The following is a 22,110-nucleotide window of genomic DNA, read 5'->3' as shown; positions in this document are numbered from 1 at the left end:
AGATATCCAGTCTTATCCTTTAAGTTTTAATAGTCCTCAGTGAATAAGCTAAGTCAAATAAGAAAATATTCCTTTTTAGTTAAATAAGGGTATTATAAAGTAATAATCCCAGCTTGACTACACGAAATGTGAGAAATTACTGTATATGTGTGTGTGTTTATTTAACCAAACACATACCGTTTACTATGTGCCAGGCATTGTTCTAAGCATTTTACACATATTTATTCAGGTAATCCTCATAGCAATCCTAAGGTAGATCTTATTTTATCCTCATTTTATAGATGAGGAAACAGAGGTGGAGAGTAAAATCACACAGCCAGCGTACCGCAGAATGAGAATTCCCACCCAGGCAGGCAGGACCTATAGTCATTTTCTTCACCACCTCCCTATTCTGCCTCTCTACAACACAAGGATTACATGGGAACAGAACACTGTGAAAACCAAGTTTAGGATTCCAGCCAAGCAGAAGAAAACCCAAAGTAACCACCTGCAAATCAGAGGTTGTTTTGCTGCATTTGAAACAACAAGTCTTCTAGACATCATTTTCTAGGAATTTCATTAAAATCTGGTTTTCCCAGGCCCTGGTTTTGTAACCTCAAATATCCAAGGGAAAAAAATAGATTAGTGAAAAGAACTATATATTTGCTTTCTCGTTTGTATTAATATAAAATGGTCTCACATATGTGAATTTTAATTTTTAACAGTTAGGCTTGAACAAGAAATAATAGCAGAGTTGTAATTCTTTTTTCCTTAAACAAACCTGTTCCACATTCTAGAAAAACCCTGTTTAGATGCACCATACCCTCTTTCTGTCAACTACTGGTCTGAGCAGTCTCCACCAGGGATAGAGAATGGTGATGGAAAAAACTCTGAGCACAATTCTGGTCCCAGACAGAGAAACTTTTCTTTCACATTGAGATTTTATGTGTCTAAATAAAAACTAGTTCTTCCTCCTGGGAGCCAGAATATTACCCTTGCTACACTGGAAATTATAACAATTTTATATTCGTTTACATATATATGGTTCCTCTTTAATTATAATCCATCAAAACAAAATTATTTTTATTGTGGGTATATGACTGGGATTCCACTGTGAGTGATATAATAAAGCATTAGTCTTATATTCCCAACTCCTAAAAGAGGGCCTGGAATATAGGAGGTACTTAGTAATTGCTGAATAAATAAGTTATAGGAGAATGGCAAAGGGAAGGGAGAAATGTGTCTTTATCAAAATACACAAGTAAAATATGCTTGCATACTTTTCTTATGTTTATCATTTAAACTGGCTTATATAAAAATAAAATTCTTGTTGGTGACATTAGATTTCAAATGTCTATTTTCTACTTTCTGGAACAGGAATGAGCATGAAAAGATCATATAAATCTGTGATAACTGATGAATAATGAAAGCTTTTTTGTTCTCTAACAGTTTATATTAAGTAACATTTTACTTCACTTTGCATTAAAGAAATGCTCTTTTCTTCTGAAATTTCAGGGTCAATATAAACTGACATGTTAAAGTGAGAAACCAATTCTTGGTGCTTATTGATTTTTCACTGACTGACAATATACTAGCCATCGTAGCTTGAAGCCAAATATACATGAATAATGACCCTTGCCTTAGAAAGCAAGGGTCTTGCTGTGCAAGAGTAAAATAGAAACTGAACATGGAGGGGGAAAGGTGTGAGAGTGGAAGATCTCAAAATGAGAGAAAATACCCAATTTTACTTCTTCAGGATTTTTTCTAGAGCCAACTTTGGCCACTACTTACCCAAACGATCTGGTTTTCTTGTTGCCAAGCATCCATCCCTCCTAAAATATCAGGTGATCGTTGCTTCAGTTTTATTTGAAAAGCACTCTTAGCAATACTGTTTAGAAGGGACAGTCCCTGCCGTAAGCTTGAGAGCTCTGGGCCCTGATTGGATTGGATTAAACCAGGCATCCACAGTTCAGGCCTAGACACACATGTGAGCTCTCAGAGACAGTAAGAGATGAGGAGACATTTGCTGGAGGTGGATTTGGTGCGAGAACATGGGTCTTGGAGCTCACCAATACCTTTCTGTGATGAGAGAAGCCAGCCTGGGGGCGAAGCTGACTTACAGGGGTGCTGATCACAAAGATGGACCCTATGAGCATGGGTAGAGTCCTTAATCAAACTATACCTAAAGCCACGCTTCCCTCTGGACTTTCGAATCAGTACCTAAGAGCCTATCACGTTCCTCCTTTAAAACCAGTACGACACTTGCTTTATAAAGAGTCATAATGAATACAACATCCCAAGTCAGGCTACTTTTCAAGCAGAAGCAGGAAACGGAGAAAATGTGATGGTCATTCTAAAGTACTTTGTAAAATAAAGTGGGAGAATGATCACCCAAATTGAGAAATATTGCTTCTAATTACATAATTATGCTGTTATTGTTTTATTTGAAAAATGCTTTGACTTGCTGTTTTGTAAAGAACTGAAATGGACATATCTGTTTGATTTGTCTAAAAATTATATTGTGCTTTTTCAATATTACCTGACTTTAAACTACATTCAAAGTATGATAGTTGGCGAGGAAAAATGTTTAATCCTTTGCCCTACAAAATCAAGAAGGCGAATTCTTTTCTGTTGACCTATGAACCGCAGCAGTGGACTTCTTCTCCTTCCCCTCGCCCTGGCTCTCTGACAGGCCTAGACTTTGTTTTTTTAAAAAAAGGAAAAGTAATTCATGCTGACAACTGAAAGTCCTACTTTACACTTTTTATTTTTAAGAGGTAGTGATGTTTCAAGGTTTGTAGAGTGGAGCCTTCACTTTTGGTTAGGTTCAAATCCAGTTCCATAGGTTGAAAATGAAATCAGAGAGGATTAGTTTAGCGTTAAAATTTTTTTAAGTGAAATTTATGATTTGCAGTGGAAAAAAATTATCTTAATGTTAATTTTCAAGGCAATTGATTTAGAATGTGCTTCACATGTTCCCCATTTCTCTCCCACAACTTTATTTTTCTCCATTGCCATGAAGTCCAGGGCAGGGACAAGGGGCTCACTCAATACAGCCATATTGGTTTCCCCTCCCCCCTTATCCCCTTCACTTCCCCTTTGTTCTTATTCCTATTCTTTTTTCCCCTTTCCTTCATCTTCCCACTCTCCCTCCCTTTTCTCCATCTCCCATTTTCTTTAGTTAAAGAGAAAGAAGTAGACTTGGCATCTGGGAGTAATGAGATGCACTGATGGAGGAAGGGATTCCCTCTCTGTCCTCATCACCATCACCGTTTTACCACCACTGAAAGGTACTAGAATTAGTTTGCACTTACCAGTCTTATTTATTTCACCTCTCATTATCTTCTATTTAACATTTTTAAATTGTAAAATATCACGTGCATACAGAAAATCACGTAACATATATTGCACGGTTTATTTACTGCCATTAACTCTTCAATTGACTGGTACTGGATTCTGCCTTCATCCCTCAGTGACCCTGCTCCGTCCGATAAGGGTCACAGTGACTTACCTGCAATTATTATATTGATAACTATAGTTTATTTTTCAAAGTTCTGTTTAGTTCCTTTTCAAATCTGCTTGATCTTTAAGTCTCCTATTTCTTGCTCATATTTTAAACCTTCTCTTTGTATAAGCTAAACTTTGCTATGTTTGCATTCTATAGTAATTGCAATAAGTAGAGTCTGAGCGGGTCTGATGCTGCTTTCAGTTGTTTCTGCTGGCTCTTACGGCGCGTTGTGAGCTCTTTTTCTTTGGAACTTTATCCATGGAAGTTTTTTGAGGACTATGTTGAAGTTGTATTCCTTCAGAGAGGATTTGTGTTTATTCCTACCAGTCTCCTGCAAGCACCGCTATCTTAAATTAAATTGTCGGCTGAATGGTCTGGGGATAGACAGTAAATTCGTATCACAAACCTATAAGAACTCAGGCTCATCTTTACAAATTCTGAGGAAAGATATTTCTATTCCTCCCACCCAATGCCAGGGTCAAAATGGGAGAGTTTTCTTGCTGCCCCTCGTGTGCCACAAGTTTATTCTGATTCCTTTTCACTGAAGATGTAAGTCTTTTGTGATCCCAGCTTTATGGGAGATTTTCTCCTATCTCTCTGACTTTTATTAAATAATTCTTTCCTGTAATTATTTGAGTAAACAGTGCTGTCCCACTCCTTTACTGTAAAATGCTTGAGAATAAAACTTTTATCTTAATCAAGAATACAGTGCTCCATATGGTACTGATTCGTTCTGTCAACCAATATTTATTGAACACGTTTGTCCCAGGACTATTTTGTATTCTGGATATACAAAAATCGTCGAGGCATTTAAAGTCCCCGCTGTCCTGGGGCTTAAATTTGTTAGCGTACATCATAGGTGTTCAAAAAAGTATTAGTGAAATAAATGAATTATCCAGTGATGAGTAACAAGGGAAAAGAGAAAAAGAGAATTGTCAGCCACAAAAGAGGGTAAGGTTACATTTACAGAAATGTCGGCAAAAAGGACCAAGAGAGTTAAAATTATCTGTCTAAGGAGGCATTCTAGAACCAAATCTAGGTTGAGTGTCAGATGGGGCCCAAGATGAGAATAAACTGGCTTAACTGGCATAGAAAAGTCTAGAAATGGAAAGCTAAACAATATCCCAACAAACTTGTAGTGTTCTTGACTATCTTGCTTTTTATCACAGCTCTGCTATGTGTACATATGTCATTTAAGAGCACTGGCAAATACGATGATGACAGTGGCTCTGAGGGGTACCTCCTCCTTCTCCAAGCTTCTCCCTCAAAAGATGGGGACCTGCTCCTCTCCCTCTGCATTCCAGTCCCCTTCTTTTAGTCTTACTTCTCCAAACTTTTACGCTTTTGCTTCTCCACTTTTGTGTGTCTTCTCAATTTTTTCTCTAATTTAAAAAAAATTTCCTGAGTGATAAGGGTGACATTCTAAAGAGATGACTCTTTGGGGGCCCCCAGGTAGCTTCAGGAGTGGGGCTGGTTGCTTTGATTAGAAGCTTGGAACTTTCAGACCCACCTCCCAACCTCGGGGTAAAGGAAGGGGGTGGAGATTGAGTTAATCATCAATGACCACTGATTTTACCGACCATGCCTATAGGATTAAACCTCCATTAAAGCCCCTAAACAACAGGATTCAGGAAGCTTGCAAGTTGGCAAAAACATCCATGCGCCAGGAGGGTGGCCCACCCCACTCTACAGGGACAGAGGCTCCTGTGCTCAGGACCCTTCTGGACCTCACCCTACATGGCACTACATCTGACCATTTGTATCCTTTATAATAAACTATACTAGTAACTGCGGGGTTGTGGGGAGCCCCCAGCTTTGTAGTCAAGACACAGAGAAGTGAGGGTAACCTGGGGACCTGATACGTGCCACTAACCTGTGAAGTGAGGGCAGCCTTATGGAACTGAGCCCTTAAACCTGTGCGGTCTCACCCTGATAGTGTCAGAACTGTAGGACACCTAGTTGGTGTCAGCATTGGAGAAGTTGTGTTGGAAAAGACACCGTGTATTTTGGTGTCAGGAGGGGAAAGAACCCTTCAGGCCCCTACCAAACTTGACACCAACACTTGTAATTACACTTTTAATAAACTTCGTGTTGAAATCGTATTAGTTTGTTACTAGAAGATGACCTGCATTCCTCACATTCATTCCCCGCCCCAGTCCCACTGCAGACTCAACCAATTGCTTCAAGAGCAAGAAGCCTTCCCGACCCTCATCAAAATTTACCTTTCTCTCTCTCATACTTTTATTTCTTTATAATGTATCTTTGATCATGGCACTTTCACAGTCTGCTTTGTGTTAGAGTAGGCAAGGGATGCACAAAGAACAACAACAAATTATGGTAGAGGTACAGGGTATAGGGACATTGTACAAAATACCTGACCGGTACTCCTCAAAACTGGCAAGGTCATCAAAACAAGTACATTATGAGAAACTGTTACAGCCAAGAGGAGCCTAAGGAGATATGAAAACTAAATGTAATGTGATGAGATCCGGGAACAAAAAAAAAGATATTAGGTTAAAACTAAGGAAATATGAATAAATTATAGAAAAACAAACAAAAACCTATTATGGTAAGTTACATGGATAGAACATATAAACAAAGAAAACATGCTATTCTTGAACAATCTAGAAACTTCTTAACATTAATTCACATACAAATCATTAGAAGTGTGGCCAGTAAAAAGCCACTGTTTGTCTACACTTCGATAGCTCTACAATTTATTTTATATATTTAAATGAAATAAAGCAGTAGTAGTTAAAAGGATTTTTTAAAAAACATGCAGTAGTAGTTAAAAGGATTACCTTACCTTTACTCCTAAATTAGTAAAATATAAGTGTGTGTGCAAGAGCAATTAATAGTATCATGAAATAACACTTCTTAGATTATCTTGTAAATATCTGATTTTTGTATATTCATATGTAACATATAATTATGCTTTTATAAATGTATATATACTAAATGGAAATTTTTTATGTATGCCATTCTAGTTCTATTTTCAAAAGAAAGGCAAGATTTACAAAAAAATTTATATTTCATAGAACCTAAAAGATATAATTATTTTACATACCATGAAGACAAAAATGCTGTCAACTATAATTGTAAGATGCTGTTGATTGCAAGAAGTATCCCAGTTTCACAGGTATTAAAATGTGTATCTTTAGAATCAATCAAATACAGTAGTTCTTCTCATGGTAGAAACATTTTTAATTATACATTGTGCTAATTTAATTAGTGAGTATAATTTACAGTACTGAATATTTGTACAGTGCAGGAGAAAACCCTTCATTCTCTAGGTTTTTATAGAAAAGCAACTTAGGTATTTTATGTACCATAGGTTAAGTATCTTATTAATACAATGAGGAGACACAGACTCCCCCAAATACTAAAGTAAATCAGCAAATGGCCCCAAAAAGCTGATTAACAGAAAATGGAAATACTATTCCCTATATATTGTCCAACTATAACAATAATTTAAAAAAATACAACCATACTTTGGGAGTCAGCTTTGTGCTGTGATTATTACATTGAAACAGCTTAAAATGTTAGTTTGGATTAGATCACGTTGATTATCAAGACTCCTATTGAATTCATCTTTTAAGTTACATTTTTAAAGCCAAAAAGGGGAAAAAAAAATCTGGGTTCTCTGTCATCTTAAATTAACACACCAAGACTATGTGTATAACCTCAGACATTTCTCATTAAGAAAAAAGAATATCTTTAAAACTTTATTCTGTTATATGACTTTTTTAAAAAAATTAAATGCTTCAGTGGATGAGGAAAACTGTTTTCCTTAAGTTTACTTTGCCTTTTTTTAGGTTCAAAGGTAATTATGTTTTCTTGGTAAATAAGTTGCAGATGATCAACATATTCTGAAATATAGTAAAGAATTGGGTAACATTTTTGTTGGTTTTAGAAGAAATTAGATGTGATTTGGTTGTTAAGTTCAGCTATTAAGGTTCCTCTCGAGAACAAAAGCACTTTTGGTAGTTACTTCATAGGTTAATGAGGCTGAGTCTTACAGTCAATTTTTCTCTTCTAATTTAAGAAAAAAAAGTTACATGTTCCAAAACCTCACTGATTCCTTTAATATCTGTAGAGTAACTCTAATCTGTCATATCCCCCAGTGATTTAATTAGTTACAGTGGTATTAGCTAATAACCTCATTACAGAGTCACTATGAACATACAAAACCCCAAAGGTCTATGTTTGAAGTTCTAGGGATAGTCATAAATTACACCTAAAGTTCTATAAAGGAACTACACTAAATATTTTCATAACCATCTTTAGGTTGACCAAAAAATGTGGCAGACATTACGTCTTACACATTTCATTATACATTTATAGCACCTTTTGTTTCTCGCTTTCCAAATTATACTAAACAAGTATGTTGTTGACATGGGTCTGCGAGCCAGGCAGGCTTGGTTCTTGGGGCAACCTAGACCAGGAGGAATAGTGAGGAGCCAGGAACAAGGATAAGCACCCACCCACCCCCAGGGGTTTCCATGTAGAAAGGATGTCGGCCACCCCAATAACCTGTGGACACGTGGCTGGATCTACCTTCTAGCCCTGGGCCTGATCTTCTGATCAGAAGAACATTTAAAAGACGCCCTCATGATGACCGCATCTGTCTGTTGCATGGAGCTTCACTGAAGGATTTTCTGAGCCTCATGGATTTACAATGACACTCAGCTGCCTGGGGGATAACCCTGGTGGAAGCATTCTCTGGAATTACACACACCCAGCTAAAAGTGGTTTTAAGGAAGGTTCTGGCCGAGAGCCTCGTGGATTCCTGCAGTCCGGATGCCCGTGCGGGAACGGAGGACCGCAGCTTCCTGCCAGGGCTGCAACCTCTGTCCTTGTCTCAGACAGGAGTGTTTGCTTGGTCTCTGCCAGCTCTCTTTGGGAACTGCTTCTGAAACGGGAATTACACTTCACAGGATTGGTGCTGAGGATCACAGAATAGACGTTGCCTTGTGGGATGCCCAGCCTCGTGCCTGGCACACGGCAGACATTCAGCACGTGAACTGCAGCACTCCCCGTCCTCCAGGAGGGAATTTCACTACGGGACGTCCCACCTGTGTCGAACAGGCAGGCCTGTGCTGGGCTCCAGGATGAAGTCCGGCCCTGGGAGGCGCGGCCTGGAGGGAGCTCCTACCCTTGGCCACTAGGCCACCGATGTCTGGAGCTGAGAGCAGCAGCTTCTACTCCCTTCTTGGCCCCTAGCGACTATGTGACCTGAGGCAGATCAGCTCCCTTCTCTGGGTCATTGGTAGGGAAACCGTCTGATTTCTCTCCTAAGCTGGGACACACGAGAGTAAAAAGGGCTCTGTAACACTTACTCTGAACAAGCAGCGTGAATCAGGATGCTGCTGGGCAAACCAGGCCCAGTGCCCCCTGGGCTCACCTGTTAGATGGGGGAGTGCACTGACGGCGCTGCTTCCTGGCTGGGCGCCTGTCGGCTCCGCCAGCTCCCCCTGTGTTTGCACCGGCAGTTTGCATTTCTGCCTTTAGCATAAGAGCTCATCATCGCACAAGGATTACTTCAGCTGCTTGGAAGAACCCATTTCTCTTTGAGCCCCGTTATCCCAGACTACAGCTAAAGCAGGCCCCGCCTGTGCTTGTTTGTTTGTCTGTTTACTGATGGGCCCCTGTGATGACTTGACAGCACACACTGTAGTCTTAAGGGCCTGAGGGACTCAGCACTGCCCTCTTACCTGTGGCAGACACCCCAGCCAGCATCCCCAGTGATGAGGCAGCGCCCTAGACCTCAACAAGGGTGCCCGGGCCTCGCGGAGGTCAGCACAGAGTCACCGTGAGAGAAGGGCTGTGACTCGTTCTCCAGCCTAAGCCTGGAGGCCAGGGGTTCTCAGTGAACAGCCAGAGGGTTGCTTAATAGCTGGTGTTTATGAACGCTTGCAGTGTGCCCATTTAACCTGCCACCCTTTTACATGTGAAGAAACTTGAGGTTCAGAGAGGTCCGGAAAGCTATCAAGGTCATCTAGGGAGAAAGCAGAGAAGCTGGTGTTTGTACTCCAATCCATTACCCTTCAACAACCCCACTCCTTCTTCGTAGCCAGAGTTTCACAAAGTGTGCCGATGAGATATACGAGGTAATTTTGGGTTACAGATTGTCAAGTTATAAAAAAAAAAAAAAGTCTTATATTTACTTTAACTTGGACTAGAAAGAGACCGCAGTCGGCACACAAGACCTGTGATTTTGCTTAGGACGGAGATAAAGTATATGTTTAAATAAGAAAAGGTCAACTTTGTGAAAATACTAGTAAGTAGAGACACAGCCCTCCTGAAGGAGGGCTATATTTGGAGTGCAGGTCCTGGCTTTGATTTGTAGTACGTTGTGTGGCTTTGGCCACATCACTGGAGGCAGAGTGTCTCTGAGATCATGACCTAACTAGCTGTCTCCTGCTTCTTGTCAACTGTGCTACTGAGTCCACCATGAGCTTCCTTAAATCTAGAAAATTCATGATGAAGTGACCACAGAGCTCAGTCTGAAGCTAGATTGAAAACAAAGAGAGTCCCAGAACAAGAGCACCATGATAATCCCATAATTCTACTTGAATTGACTGTGCCCACTGATCTGGGCCCTGCCAACTCTGTTATATTTACTGAGCACTCAAGGTTCTCCAGTCAACCCCTATATTACTCTCTGAAATTAAATTATGAAATAGTAAATATTCCCACTACACAAGTTTTTTTTAAAGTATACTCTCAGTTGCCAAACACTTCCCATTTGGTCTGGGTTCTGTTTGCCTTTCAAATCCTCTAAAAAATAGGCACTTTTATAAATGGAAAATTTATTAATTTCCATTTATAAATTTATTTAAAAATAAATTTGTGGATACTTTCTTTAAGGTGCACAAAGTCAAATGAGAGCACGTTATTTTCTGTGCTGCTCAAACTAGGATACATATAAGGAGCATGGGGTTATCCAAGATAACACAATGCATCTTCCTGGAGGATATAATTAATATAACAATACCTGGAAAAGGGAAAAGATTTTTGTATTACAATTAATTATGGAATTAGAATGCACAGTTTATATCGGTCTTTATGATGAAACAGGATTAAACCATTTCAATGTCATGACTGAAAGAAGTTTGAGAAGTTTTTGTTAGCAAAAAGCTCTGTGAAAAATGCAAAGCAGTATTCAAATATGTCATTACCATTTCCAGGCTTCAGAGTCCCTTTGCCTCCAAGAAGCCAAATAGTTTCAGGACTTATCTGCACAGAGTTTCATTTCCTCAGGGCTTCCTAGTTAAGTGAAATTGTGTAAACTGAGAGAGGTGTGTTAATGATAAGGTATGAATTCTCCCAAAGAAAATATTCTTAGAGGTTTTCCGAAAAGGCCTTTCTCGCACTCAAAGCCTCTGCTCTGTCAAAAGGCAGAATTCTGAGCTCTAACAGTCCTCATGAAGGAATGTCAGAGCTTCGAAAATCTCAAGTCAATCACAACAAAGCTCCCAGTATATGGCTGGACCCGATTACTGTAACCAGTCTCCTGTGATATTTCTTTTGCTCTAATTTTCTACCGATCCGGTGTTACTTTAGTTTGGTATTTCAAGTGTCCTCCTAACTGCTATCTTATCTGCTTTCAAGGTATTTTATTACTTCAGTAAACTAGGCCAATATCAGTAACAGATTCTATGAACAAAGCCAACATCTATGTATTTTATTAGCAGGCCTGGAGCAAAGAAACTACAATTCCATTCCCATTTCCTTTTATAATTCAAACTAAGATGTCTTAAACGTGCCGGAGTGCCTCACTGTGCCTAGCAGTAGATGGTCGGGAAATGATTTCTGAATTGGATTCACCTTCCAGTTTTCTTTGAAGTCAATTATTATTATATTTCAGCTGAATCTAGTCACTTGCATCTCTTTTATGTCACCTCCCTCTAAAGGGTTTTCCCAGTGCAGCAACATCGGGGTTGATTCACACACTGGATCTGTTGCACACACTTCTGAAACATCATTTCTGCAGCTCGGTAACAGGAGCTAACACTTAGAGGACTTTTTCTGAGCCAGGTCCTGTTCTAAGCCTGTATTACTTAAAATCCATATATTAACTCATGTACTCCTCAAAATACTCTGAGAGGCAGGTATTATTCCTGTTTTACAGATGGGTTAAGTAACTTGCCCATGGTCACACAGCAGCCTGTGCTGTTCTATAGTGCCTTTCTCATGTTCAATTTAATGTCAGTTCATGTGATGGCTCCCCAAATGCCAATGTATGCTTACATTCTCAGTATTAGTTCTCACAGAAAAATACGCTATTATGAAAGCAAATGACGTACTTTAAAGCTTTGAAGTGTTACATCAAATAGCTTATTAAAGAGAAAAAACTACTTACGTATCTCTACTAATAAAGGATCAAAATGACAGATAACACAGTTTAATCCTTATTCTCTTCTAATAGCAATGATTTGGAAAATGAAATCTATTTTTCTGGAACAATGATGGCATTCTTTCCACAACTCTGAAGGAACTCTCCCTACTGCCAGATGAAATAAAAGTGAAGTGCAAGTCCTTTGCCTGGGGACGTTTTAACCTTATTTCTTCTTACTTCATTATACAGAGACAGCCAATCTGAATTGCTGATTGTCCAAATACTGTTGGTATAGAATGCCATATTTCAGGCTTCAGACTATCTTCCTTCAGTTCTCTGCTTTCACAGTGAAATACATGTACTTCAGGTATAATCTTTGCTGAGTTCTAAAATTTTCGGCAGGTGGAAAAACGGTAGAAAGGGAAACTTACCCTCCACGTATTTCAGTTTGGAAACTGAAGTTCAGAGAAAGTCATAAAAATTCAATTTAAGAAAGATTTATTGATTGCCTAGAGTGTGCATGGTACTCTATTAGACAATGAAATTCAGGCACAAAACAGACACAGGATCCCTGGCCTCAGGTACCTTATGATCTAAATTAGTTTAATACAGATTAGAAACAGACAAGATACATGTCAATGCTCACTTCCTAGAATCGACATTCAAGCACAGTAATTTAAGTAATCCAAAACAGCATCTAATCCTAAATTCATTAATAAAATGTATTTGGCCTTGACATCCACAGCACTTCAAACAAGATCATTAAGTTCCACTGCAGATAAAGTCACAAAGACGCAAACACAACCCTTAAGAAACCCTTAAGAGGATTATTAATGACTTTGGTTATTCTGGAACTTCTGTTTTCTCCTTATTATTGTTCGAAGCCTCCGCAACACCAGTTTATCAGACAGAAGCATGTCATCTTGTTGTTCTAGATAATCCAGTAAATTTTCGGTCCATTCCAGTGCAGCTTTGTGGCTGATATGCTTCTCTGGGTTCAGTTCTGTTTTTCTGGTCTTCCTGGGGGGCTTGTGCTCAGCAGGCTTGGCCTGGTCCCCAGCACCTTCACTGTCGGTTAGCACCTGGCAGTTAGAGTCATTACTCCGAGAGTCAAACCACTGATCAATATTCTCAAGGTCAACATGGTCACAGTCTTCTGTATTCTGTAAAACTGTTGCTAAGTTAGCTGCTAAAATGGCTCCTTCATCAATATTCATGCCTGAATTCTCTTCGTTGCCAGGGAAAAGTTTTTTCCATGCTTTGGTTATGGCACTTGATTTTACCATGTTCCAAGCTCTTGACACTTCATAAATTGCATCTAACACTGTCAAGTTCTTCCAGAACATTCTGGGGTCAATTCCTTCATCCATGTACTTCTGGAGAAGTCCTGCTCGGTAGTATCTTTTTACTGTGGCTAGAACTCCTTGGCTCATAGGTTGAATGAGACTTGTGACGTTTGGTGGTAGATATTTCACAGTTATTCTGCCATCATCTGAACTCAACAGTTCCTCATTTGGATGTGCTGGGGGAAAATCCAAAAGGAGCACTGCTTTTTCTAGAAGCCCCTTGGATTTCAAATGCTTCTGTACCTGTGGCACAAAGTACTTTTCAAACCACTGTCTGAAAACAGAATGTTCTATCCATGCACTTTTTTGACTGAAATAAGTGACAGGAAGGTTTGAAAGGTCAGCTCCTTTGAACGCACGAGGTTTTTTTGCTTTTCCCACAACACAAAGATTAAGTTTGTGTAAACCTGTGGCATTTGCACAACACATAATAATGATTCTCTCTCTGCTTGACCTATAACCAGAAGTACTCCGCTCAGTTTCAAGAGCTAATGTCCTTGACGGTAGACATTTCCAGAACAATCCAGTTTGATCAGCACCATAAATTTGTTCTGGTTGTAGATTCTCTCTCTCAACGAATTCCTGAAAGTTACCACAAAACTCACTGGCAGCAGTTTCATCTCCTTTCAGTTTTGTTCCTTTACCAGCAGCCTTTGGAATACCATGGCGCTGCTTAAATCGAGTCAGCCAGCCAGACGACGCGTTAAAATCACCTTCCATCCCCAGAGCGTCAAAAAAGAACTTGGCTTGTTTTGCACAAATCGTTCCAGACACCGGAATCCCATCTGTTTTCTGTTGGTTAAACCACTCTATCATAACTCTATCAAGTTCCTCATATGTTGATGACTTCATAGATTTACGTTTGGATACCCCACTTGTAGGATCTGAATTGTTTGCGTAGTTTATGATCCTTTCTCTGTTTTTTTTAATATCACGCACTGTGGATTCACCAATTCCGTACACCACGGAAAGTTTTTTGAAAGAGATGCCTTCCTCAAGTTTCTTAATAATGTCAAGCTTGTCCTTAATTGTCAACACCACACGCTTTCGTTTCCCCAACATTGTATCTAACGATTACCAGAACAAGATATTTAACAACTTAGAGTTGGACACAATGAGACTAGAAAATGGGGTTTTAAGATCCCTTTCCTACCCCCGCTAGGGCCTAGATGGGCAGTGTGCTGGCCAATTTCCAGACAAGGCCTACATGACCCTCTTTGCTGTTTTGAAACTTACAAACTTCAAACAACAAGGACTGGCTCCACTTAATCCTATCTTCTATCTTGCTTCCTCCTCCCTTAGTTTTAGACCTTTTCACGAACTGCGATCTCAGCGGCGATGACAACCAATATTGCACCAGCAAGGTCTCTAAAACAGTCCTATTACATACTTGATTCTTGCCATCCTTACGGGCGAAGCTCTATGTTAAAGGAACTAAGACTCTGGTGGGAGTATTTGGGGCAACGTGCTAGGGAACAAAGAGTTGGAAGACAGGGCTTGCAAACCGGATAGGAAAATACAACGGGAAAACTCGCCCCCTGACTTCTGTCCTTGTCAGGCAGTGCGCTGTATGGAATGCTACCTCCGCAGGCAAGGGCTGCTACACGTTGGGCAAGTGAGTGGTTATGGAAATCGTAAGCAAGCAGGATAAGGCAAGCTGAACAGAAGGGAGCGGTGCAAATCAGGTGAAAGTGGACAGGCAGGAAACTGTGTACTTTAACATGACACAAACCTCCACCTCATGTGTTTGGCAACTGAAAAGGAAAAAGGTGGACAAGAAGTGGTGTCACATGATTAAAGAAAGCATCAGAAAACTTCATTGGCAGAAATCAGGACTCTTGGTAGAGGGTATGGGGTGGGGGAGGGCTCAGTGAAGATGTTAGGATAATCCTGGTGAAAGATGATCCTCGATGGGCCAACAGAAGTAGTTCCTGTCGGGGGCTGTATAGGCACCCGGAGCCTCCGAAACCTAAAGGAAGATACCAAAAACATTTTTCTTTCAGTATCAGGGTCTGTGGCATTATCCACATCTATCCTGCGACTGTGTTGAGAAAATTAACGCCTCCTAGGAATGTGATGGCTAAAATACGACACAGACTGCTTTTAGGCATTATCTAGAGTGTCAGGGATCGGGACCTGAATTGCCTACCTCCTGAAATTAAGAGGTCAGAGAGGAGCCGCGTTAGCGAGGGCCTCTCCCCGCACGGCGAGCTCCGGAACGCCGGCCGTCTTTGCTCCCTGGGAGCCCGGATTCCTCCGTGCACGCCAGCGACCAGGATGTCACCGCCGCAGCCAGCCAGCGAGCGGGCGGGCGCTTGGCCCAGGGGACGCCAGTCCGCGGGCCGGGGGCATCGCTCTCCGCCCGCCTTCGCGGCGGCCAGACCAACCTGAGAGCAAATGGAGTCTCCCGAGGGAGGCTGACACCGGCAGCGGCGACGGCGGCGGCGGCGGCGGCAGGCAGCGATCGTCGCCGCCGGAGCCGGAAGGCGGGGGATTAGGGGGCACGCGCGCGCCCCCGCAGGAACGTTGTGTCGGCGAGGGGGCGGGGCCTCCGCGGGCGAGCACGCGGCCCGGGGGCGGGGTCTCCGGCGAGCGGGCGGGAGGGGGCGGGCCCAGCCGCCGCGGAGTCTCTGGGCGCCGCGTGGGTTCTGCTGAGGGCCCGGCTGCTCCAACCTGCACACTGCTTCGCCGGCCAGCAGGGGGCGGTACAAGCTCACCTTGTCTCAGCCCTTTTCCCGGGGTCCCGGTTCCGTGGGCAAGGCTTCCTCCGCTCTCAGGTGCAATAAAAATCGCACCTTCGGAGGGCTCGCGAGAAAGCTGCGCATCCTCAGGTGTCCCGAGCGGGATGCGAATGGGGCAGGGCGAGCGCACGTGGAGCGTGTTTACAAATAGCGGCCCCGGCGTCCGCGCCTCCCAGCGCCGACTCCCGGGGATCCCCAGCCCGCCCGCCGCGGCACGACGAGCCGGAGCAAGGACCGCGAGCCAAGGTAGGAGCGAGCGGACGCGGCTCCTGGCCGAAGGCAGGGAGGCTGGCTCCCCGTGGGGATAGGGGGGGAAGAGGAGAGGACGTGGGGCTTACAGTCTGCAACACCCATCCGAGCGAGCCCTGGACAGGTGGGGCGCAGCGGAGGGCGGTCAAACTGGATATCGGGTCTCTCCTCCCCGGTGGGTTGCTCGAGGGTGTGAGTCACACTCTCCGTGGAAGCTGCTCTGTGCAGAGCTGCCTGTGCCCGAGTCTGTGGGAAGACTCGTGAATTTCCTGCCGCTCCTTCACTGCCTCTGCTTCTAGGTAGTAGTAAGAGAATTGTAGTTTGACAGAGGCTCCCTTGGTTTGTTTGAAATGGAGATACAGTACGTTTCTATCTTGGCATTTTAAATGGAGGGAATGCGGGCACCTGTGCGCTAATTACCCTGCGATGAACCGTGCCTTCTCCGCGTTCCCGGACTCGCTTCCCCGCTGGGCCCTCGGAGCCTTCCCTGGAGAAGGGAGCTCCGCCTTCCTCCTGTAGCACCTGTTTACCGAGGAAACGCTTTTCGTCTTTCCTTTATTACCCTTTCTTTTCTGTATAATTTGAAAAAATGGAGACGCCTTCAGTTAAGTTTCTCTAATTTCTGAACTTCAGTTAAGTTTCTCTAATTTCTGAACATAAATGTCTAACCTTTTTCGTTAACATGAAGTAGCGTAGTAATTCCTCATTTATTTGCAAAGGCCACGTTGTTGCTACAATGTTTCAAAAGGGAACTGACTTGAGCATTCTTACTGCAGAAAAGAAGATGTTGATTTTAAGGCTTCTAATTATCTGACTTACTTGCCCAGACTGCTCAATTGCCTTCCTCAAAATCGTAGCTTTCCCCTGTCTGACATGTTGGAGAATCTTTGATCTCCTAGATACACTGTAAAGTTCTAGTGGTTTTTGACAAATGTCTGCTTTTCCTGAAGGTAGATCTCCGCCCTCCGCCCCTCCACCCCCCCCCCCAAATCAACCAGTCAGTCTTGGTTGACTATTTTGGATAAAGTGCAACTTCATGCTAGTTTTGTATCATTTTTTAAAGTTTGCCTCTATTCTCTGATAGTTGTAACAAGCGTGAAAACAGTTGTATCCGAGGTATGAAACGTTATTCATTCCTCAGAAGGGAAGAGAGCTGACATTTACTGACTGCCAATCAAAAGACACTGGCAGAAGTTGGCAGCCTGGTTTTCCCCCTACTGGGGTTACTGGTCCCATGATATTTAAATGAAATGAACTCTGCCTCTTACCTCCCTCCCCCACTATCTCTGGGGTTTAATTTTCTTCCAGACACCACTTGGATCCTTTCTATTTCTGCTGAATTCTCCAGCTTGCTTGTGTCTTATCATTTAGAACTGTTCCCTTTTCATCACCTTGTGTAAGTTCAAATCTGGAACACAGCCCACATTCCTTGATTTCCTCAAAACACCACTTGGTAGGAGGCGGTTGTATTTAGCCGACTTTTAATAAGAGTTTACCCAAGGGGACTTCCCCGGTGGCGCAGTGGATGGGAATCCGCCTGCCAATGCAGAGGACACGGGTTCGAGCCCTGGTCCGGGAAGATCCCACATGCCGCAGAGCAACTAAGCCCGTGTGCTGCAACTACTGAGCCTGCGCTCTAGAGCCCGCGAGCCACAACTATTGAGCCTGCATGCCACAATTACTGAAGCCCGGGTGCCTAGAGCCCGTGCTCCGCAGCAAGAGAAGCCACTGCAATGAGAAGCCCACGCACCGTGGCGAGAAGTAGCCCCCGCTCACCGCAAGCAACGCAGCCAAAAATAAAATTAAATCTTAAAAAAAAAAAAAAAGACTTTACCCAAGACAACTTTACACGAGATCCTTTCCTCTAACAGACTTGTTCCTTTTTGTTGGGGGGAGGGGTCGCTAATTGCAGCAGATATACATTAGAGTACAAGGGGGGGGGGACCTTAAAATAGAATGTCTGTCAGCCTTGTTTTATTAAGAGCCTGGCTGGCCACAGGGAACTTCTTATTGCCAGTTCTTTTCTTTGGGTCACGGTCTTGCTCCGTCTTGCTTTGCCGTCCTCTGCCTTCTCTCTCCAGCATTTTTCTCGAGGCCCCCTCTCTCCTTCCCTCTCAGCTGCTTGTGAAATCTTAAGATTCTTTTTCCTTTATTACGCAGAGTAATTTCGTATACTGTTCTGTTTTCTAGTTGTCCCTTACCATTCACTGTGGTTTATTCTCTAATCAGAAGACACTTCACTCCTGTGGAATTCCGCCACCAGTATTTGTTTCCTTCTACATATACACAGTCTCTCTTAATCCTTGTAATAATACTATGAGGCTGATGTTACCTCATTTATATACAGGGAAAAAAAGTCTAAAGAAGTGTATGAATCTATTAAATGTAGGTTGTAGAATGGAGTTTTATTTGGCTTTAAAACAACATTCTCTGCCCACGCTCTCACAATCAAAGTATTATTTAACTCAAAGACATGGAAAGAAGAAAGTATATCATGATCACTTTTTTGCAAAATTAAAGTTGCCATTTATTAAAATGGAACTTTTGACATTAACCTACCAGAAGGGCATTCTAGTTGTGAGAACCCTTCGAGTCTGCAACTATGTTCATCAGACCATAGCATTTGATTTATTGGAATGTGAGTTTTCTTAAAATTACTCCAAATCACCTGAAAATGGCTTATCTTTCTCACCATTACAAGCTCTAAATTCCTTTTCTGCTGAGATAATATCAGTGCAAGTACATTATGTGCCTCATTTTCTGTGGTATCCTTTATTCATAATAGTTTTGTAGCAGAATAGAAAACCTCTAGGTAGAGTAAATTTTTAATTTTAAAGGAACTGCTTTTTTGCTTTTGGGGTTCCATTTAGTTTATCACTGACCATCATCTACTTGGAGATTTTTTGTTTGATACCTGAATTAGCTACTCCAATAAGCTTAGGAAGAGGACATGATAACGTTATTCCATATGTATTAAACTGATTTAATATCAAATAGTATTTCTCTGTTAATAATTGAAAATTTTACTGCCAATGGAAAATCAGTGGTTTTCACAAAAAAGGTTTACTGTTACCTATTTTAAGGGACATAAAATGTAGAGGGGAATTTTCAGCTAAAATATAATTTTGGGGGTGTGTTTTAGGGCAAATAAGCTGTGAAACAATTGTGATCAGTAAAATGAAAGTTTGTACTTTGAAGTCTCTTTTAGCTGTAAAGTTATTTTACTTTATATTGTAGACAAAAGCTCAAATTATTCATTTTTAATATAAAAATTTTTCTTTTAAATGGTTAAAGGTAGGAACACTTTTCCGCTTAAATTTCTTGACACAAGTAAGAGATCAGATTACTCATTGGAAAGTCCCATTCCTTTAAAAAAAAAAAAAAGTTAACATGATGTGGAAAGATAGTGACGACTTATACTCTTGTGTCATAGTATCATATAGGTGCTCAGCAGGGGACTTTTAAACTTAATTTTGTTTTCCATGTTTCTTTGTTGGCTGGCAGTAGGTTTTCAGCTGACTGGCAGAATAAGTAAAGAGGAGAGAATGAGTTCCTGGAGGGTAGAAAAGATTTAATAGGGATGGAAGAAGGAAAATTGCTAGTGGAAATGTTAAAAAAAAGTTAGAAAAACGTGTGGATATAAATTGAAGAAACCAGTGAATTGTTGATTGATGTCAGCAATGTGGGTGGGGAACTTGAGTGAACTTTACATACTACCCACCTGACCTTTCCAAACCTGCCCAGTTTCCAACTGTTCTCTAAAGGAGCCTGCAGTTCCATCAGGTGGGTCCAATCTGGTTTACTGAGAGCCTGCGGTGCGTTACTCTCCCTGTTCCCGGCACATGCAGCTGTATGGTTTCAGGCTACTCATTCTTCTCCTTTAGCCTAAAAAGTCCTCTCCTTCTGCTGTTAATCTGTACATCTTTCAAATTCTAGTTTGTCCCCAAAGCTGCATTATTCAAGGTTCCTCAGACTTTATGGTTGAGTATCTCCTGGGGTCCAACATCCAGATTCTGGGGTCCACCCCAGGGATGTAGCCCAGGAATCCTTATTTTCAGCAAGCATCCCAAGTGATTCTAATATGCTAAAGGTTGAAAACTTTATACATTGACAATCACTGTGAATGAGATTCTTCTCTTAAATCATATTCTTTTGGGAGGGTTTTTCTTGTCTCTTCCCCTCCTCCCTTCTTAAATTATATATGATATTTGAAGGCAAATATGAAATCCAGAAAAACGAAAAGGAAATCATACCAACATTCAGAGATAACTACTCTTAATAGTTTGGTGTGTATCCATGTTCTTTCTTGTATCAGTGTAACTGTTATAGATGTAACGGGTGTGATATTTATATGCGTATTTCAATAGGAACATGAAGTTATAATATACATAAAATTTTATACATGCTTTTATTAACAACATATTATAAATATTTTAGATGTTGTTGATTCCCATCAGCCAGACACCAGCAAGAACACACCCTTGCCAAATTAGGCTTACTACTGCAGCAAGGGAGATCCGCACCTTGGAAAACCACGGCGTGTCTCAAAAAGAAGGGTCAGGTGGAGCTTATTATCGGATTTGGATAAGGTGGTTTTTAGAGAAGTTTAAAGAAAGTGAAGGGTCTGTTCTGGGCTGCGTGCTGTCAAAAAGCAGAGGCAGTTTGGCTGTTAGGTATCTTAATTTTTATCCAGGAAGCTAGAGGAACAGGCTAGAGTCATCATTGGAGGAGAAGCAGTAGTCGCTCCTGCTAACCAGAAGTGGGGGATGTTTGGTCATTTTTGTGGTGGCACAGCATTCCGATTCTTTCCTGGTTAAATTTTCAGTTCAGGCAGGATTAGAGAGTGAGCTTGTTTTTGTCTTGTTTCACTGCAGTCACAGAGAGTCCTCTTGCAATGTCTGAAATCAATTACATTCCTCAGGGTAACACCATGCCTACCTTGTTCAGAGCTTTCAGCCCATACTCAAAGGGTCCAGGATCCAAAAAGTTTAAATAATAATCATTGAGAAATGTAAATAATAATCATTAGCTCATTCAGCCTTGAAGCTATCCCTAATGCAACTGGCTACTCATATTATGATGCAATTCGACCTTATGAGACTCCCTTAGGCTTGAAGGTGACAGTTATTAACACCTGCTGCAATGCTTCTAGATTGAAAAGACCTCATGATAGTGTTTCTGAAACTCAATTTGGATCCACTGTAGAAGTTTTCATCACCCAAAAAGAAATACCATACCATTAGTGGTCATTCCACATTCCCTCCAACACTCTCTCTTCTTCCTCAGCCCGGCAACCACTCATCTATATGGATTTGCCTAGTCTAGATGTTTCATATAAATAGAATCATACAATATATGTCCATTTTGACTGGCTTCTTTCACTTAACAAAATGTTTGCAAGCTTCATCGTGTTGTAGCGTGCATCATACATCGTTTCCTTTCATTGCTAAATAATTGTTATATGGATATACTATGTTTTATCCATCTGTTGCTGGTGAATTTCAGCTTCTTTCTCTGTCGCGAAAGAATTCGGAGACGAAGTGATTGGTAAGAACCAGATGTGTTTAGAGAGAAACACAGTCCACTGACAAAGCGTGGGCCATCTCCGAAGGCAAGAGGCAAGAGGCCTCAAAATATGGTGTGGTTAGTTTTTCTGGGCTGGTAATTTCATAGGCTAATGAGTGGGAGGGTTATTCCAACTCTTTTGGGGAAGGGGCGGGGACTTCCAGGAAATGGGCCACCGCCCACTTTCTGGCCTTTTATGGTTGGCTTCAGGATTGTCATGGTGATGGTGGGTGTGTCATTTAGCGTGCTGATATATTACAATGAGCGTATAATGAGGCTCAAGGTCTGTTTTAAGTCAAATCTTCCACCGTCTTGGACCTAGTTGGTTCTCAACTAGTTTTCGTCACGTACTGTGGCCGTGTCATTCTTTTCAAGGTCGTG

The 22,110-nt window shown here is 41.6% G+C and overlaps 1 protein-coding gene across 1 annotated transcript; it reads right to left on the bottom strand.

The window, feature by feature from the left end:
* Positions 1–12,309: 12,309 nt before the first annotated feature.
* On the bottom strand, positions 12,310–15,678 carry TIGD2 (tigger transposable element derived 2). The gene is made up of 2 exons (XM_036853857.1): positions 15,324–15,678; positions 12,310–15,143 (listed from the first exon to the last, which is right to left on the bottom strand). Exon 2 carries the CDS (start codon positions 14,234–14,236, stop codon positions 12,659–12,661), a length of 1,578 nt encoding a protein of 525 aa, XP_036709752.1. The 5' UTR covers positions 14,237–15,143; positions 15,324–15,678; the 3' UTR covers positions 12,310–12,658.
* Between the last annotated feature and the right edge of the window lie 6,432 nt (positions 15,679–22,110).

Source organism: Balaenoptera musculus, chromosome 5 (genome assembly GCF_009873245.2).
Source record: "Balaenoptera musculus isolate JJ_BM4_2016_0621 chromosome 5, mBalMus1.pri.v3, whole genome shotgun sequence".
Classification (NCBI taxonomy): Eukaryota; Metazoa; Chordata; class Mammalia; order Artiodactyla; family Balaenopteridae; genus Balaenoptera; species Balaenoptera musculus.
This window is presented reverse-complemented; position numbering and strand designations above follow the sequence as displayed.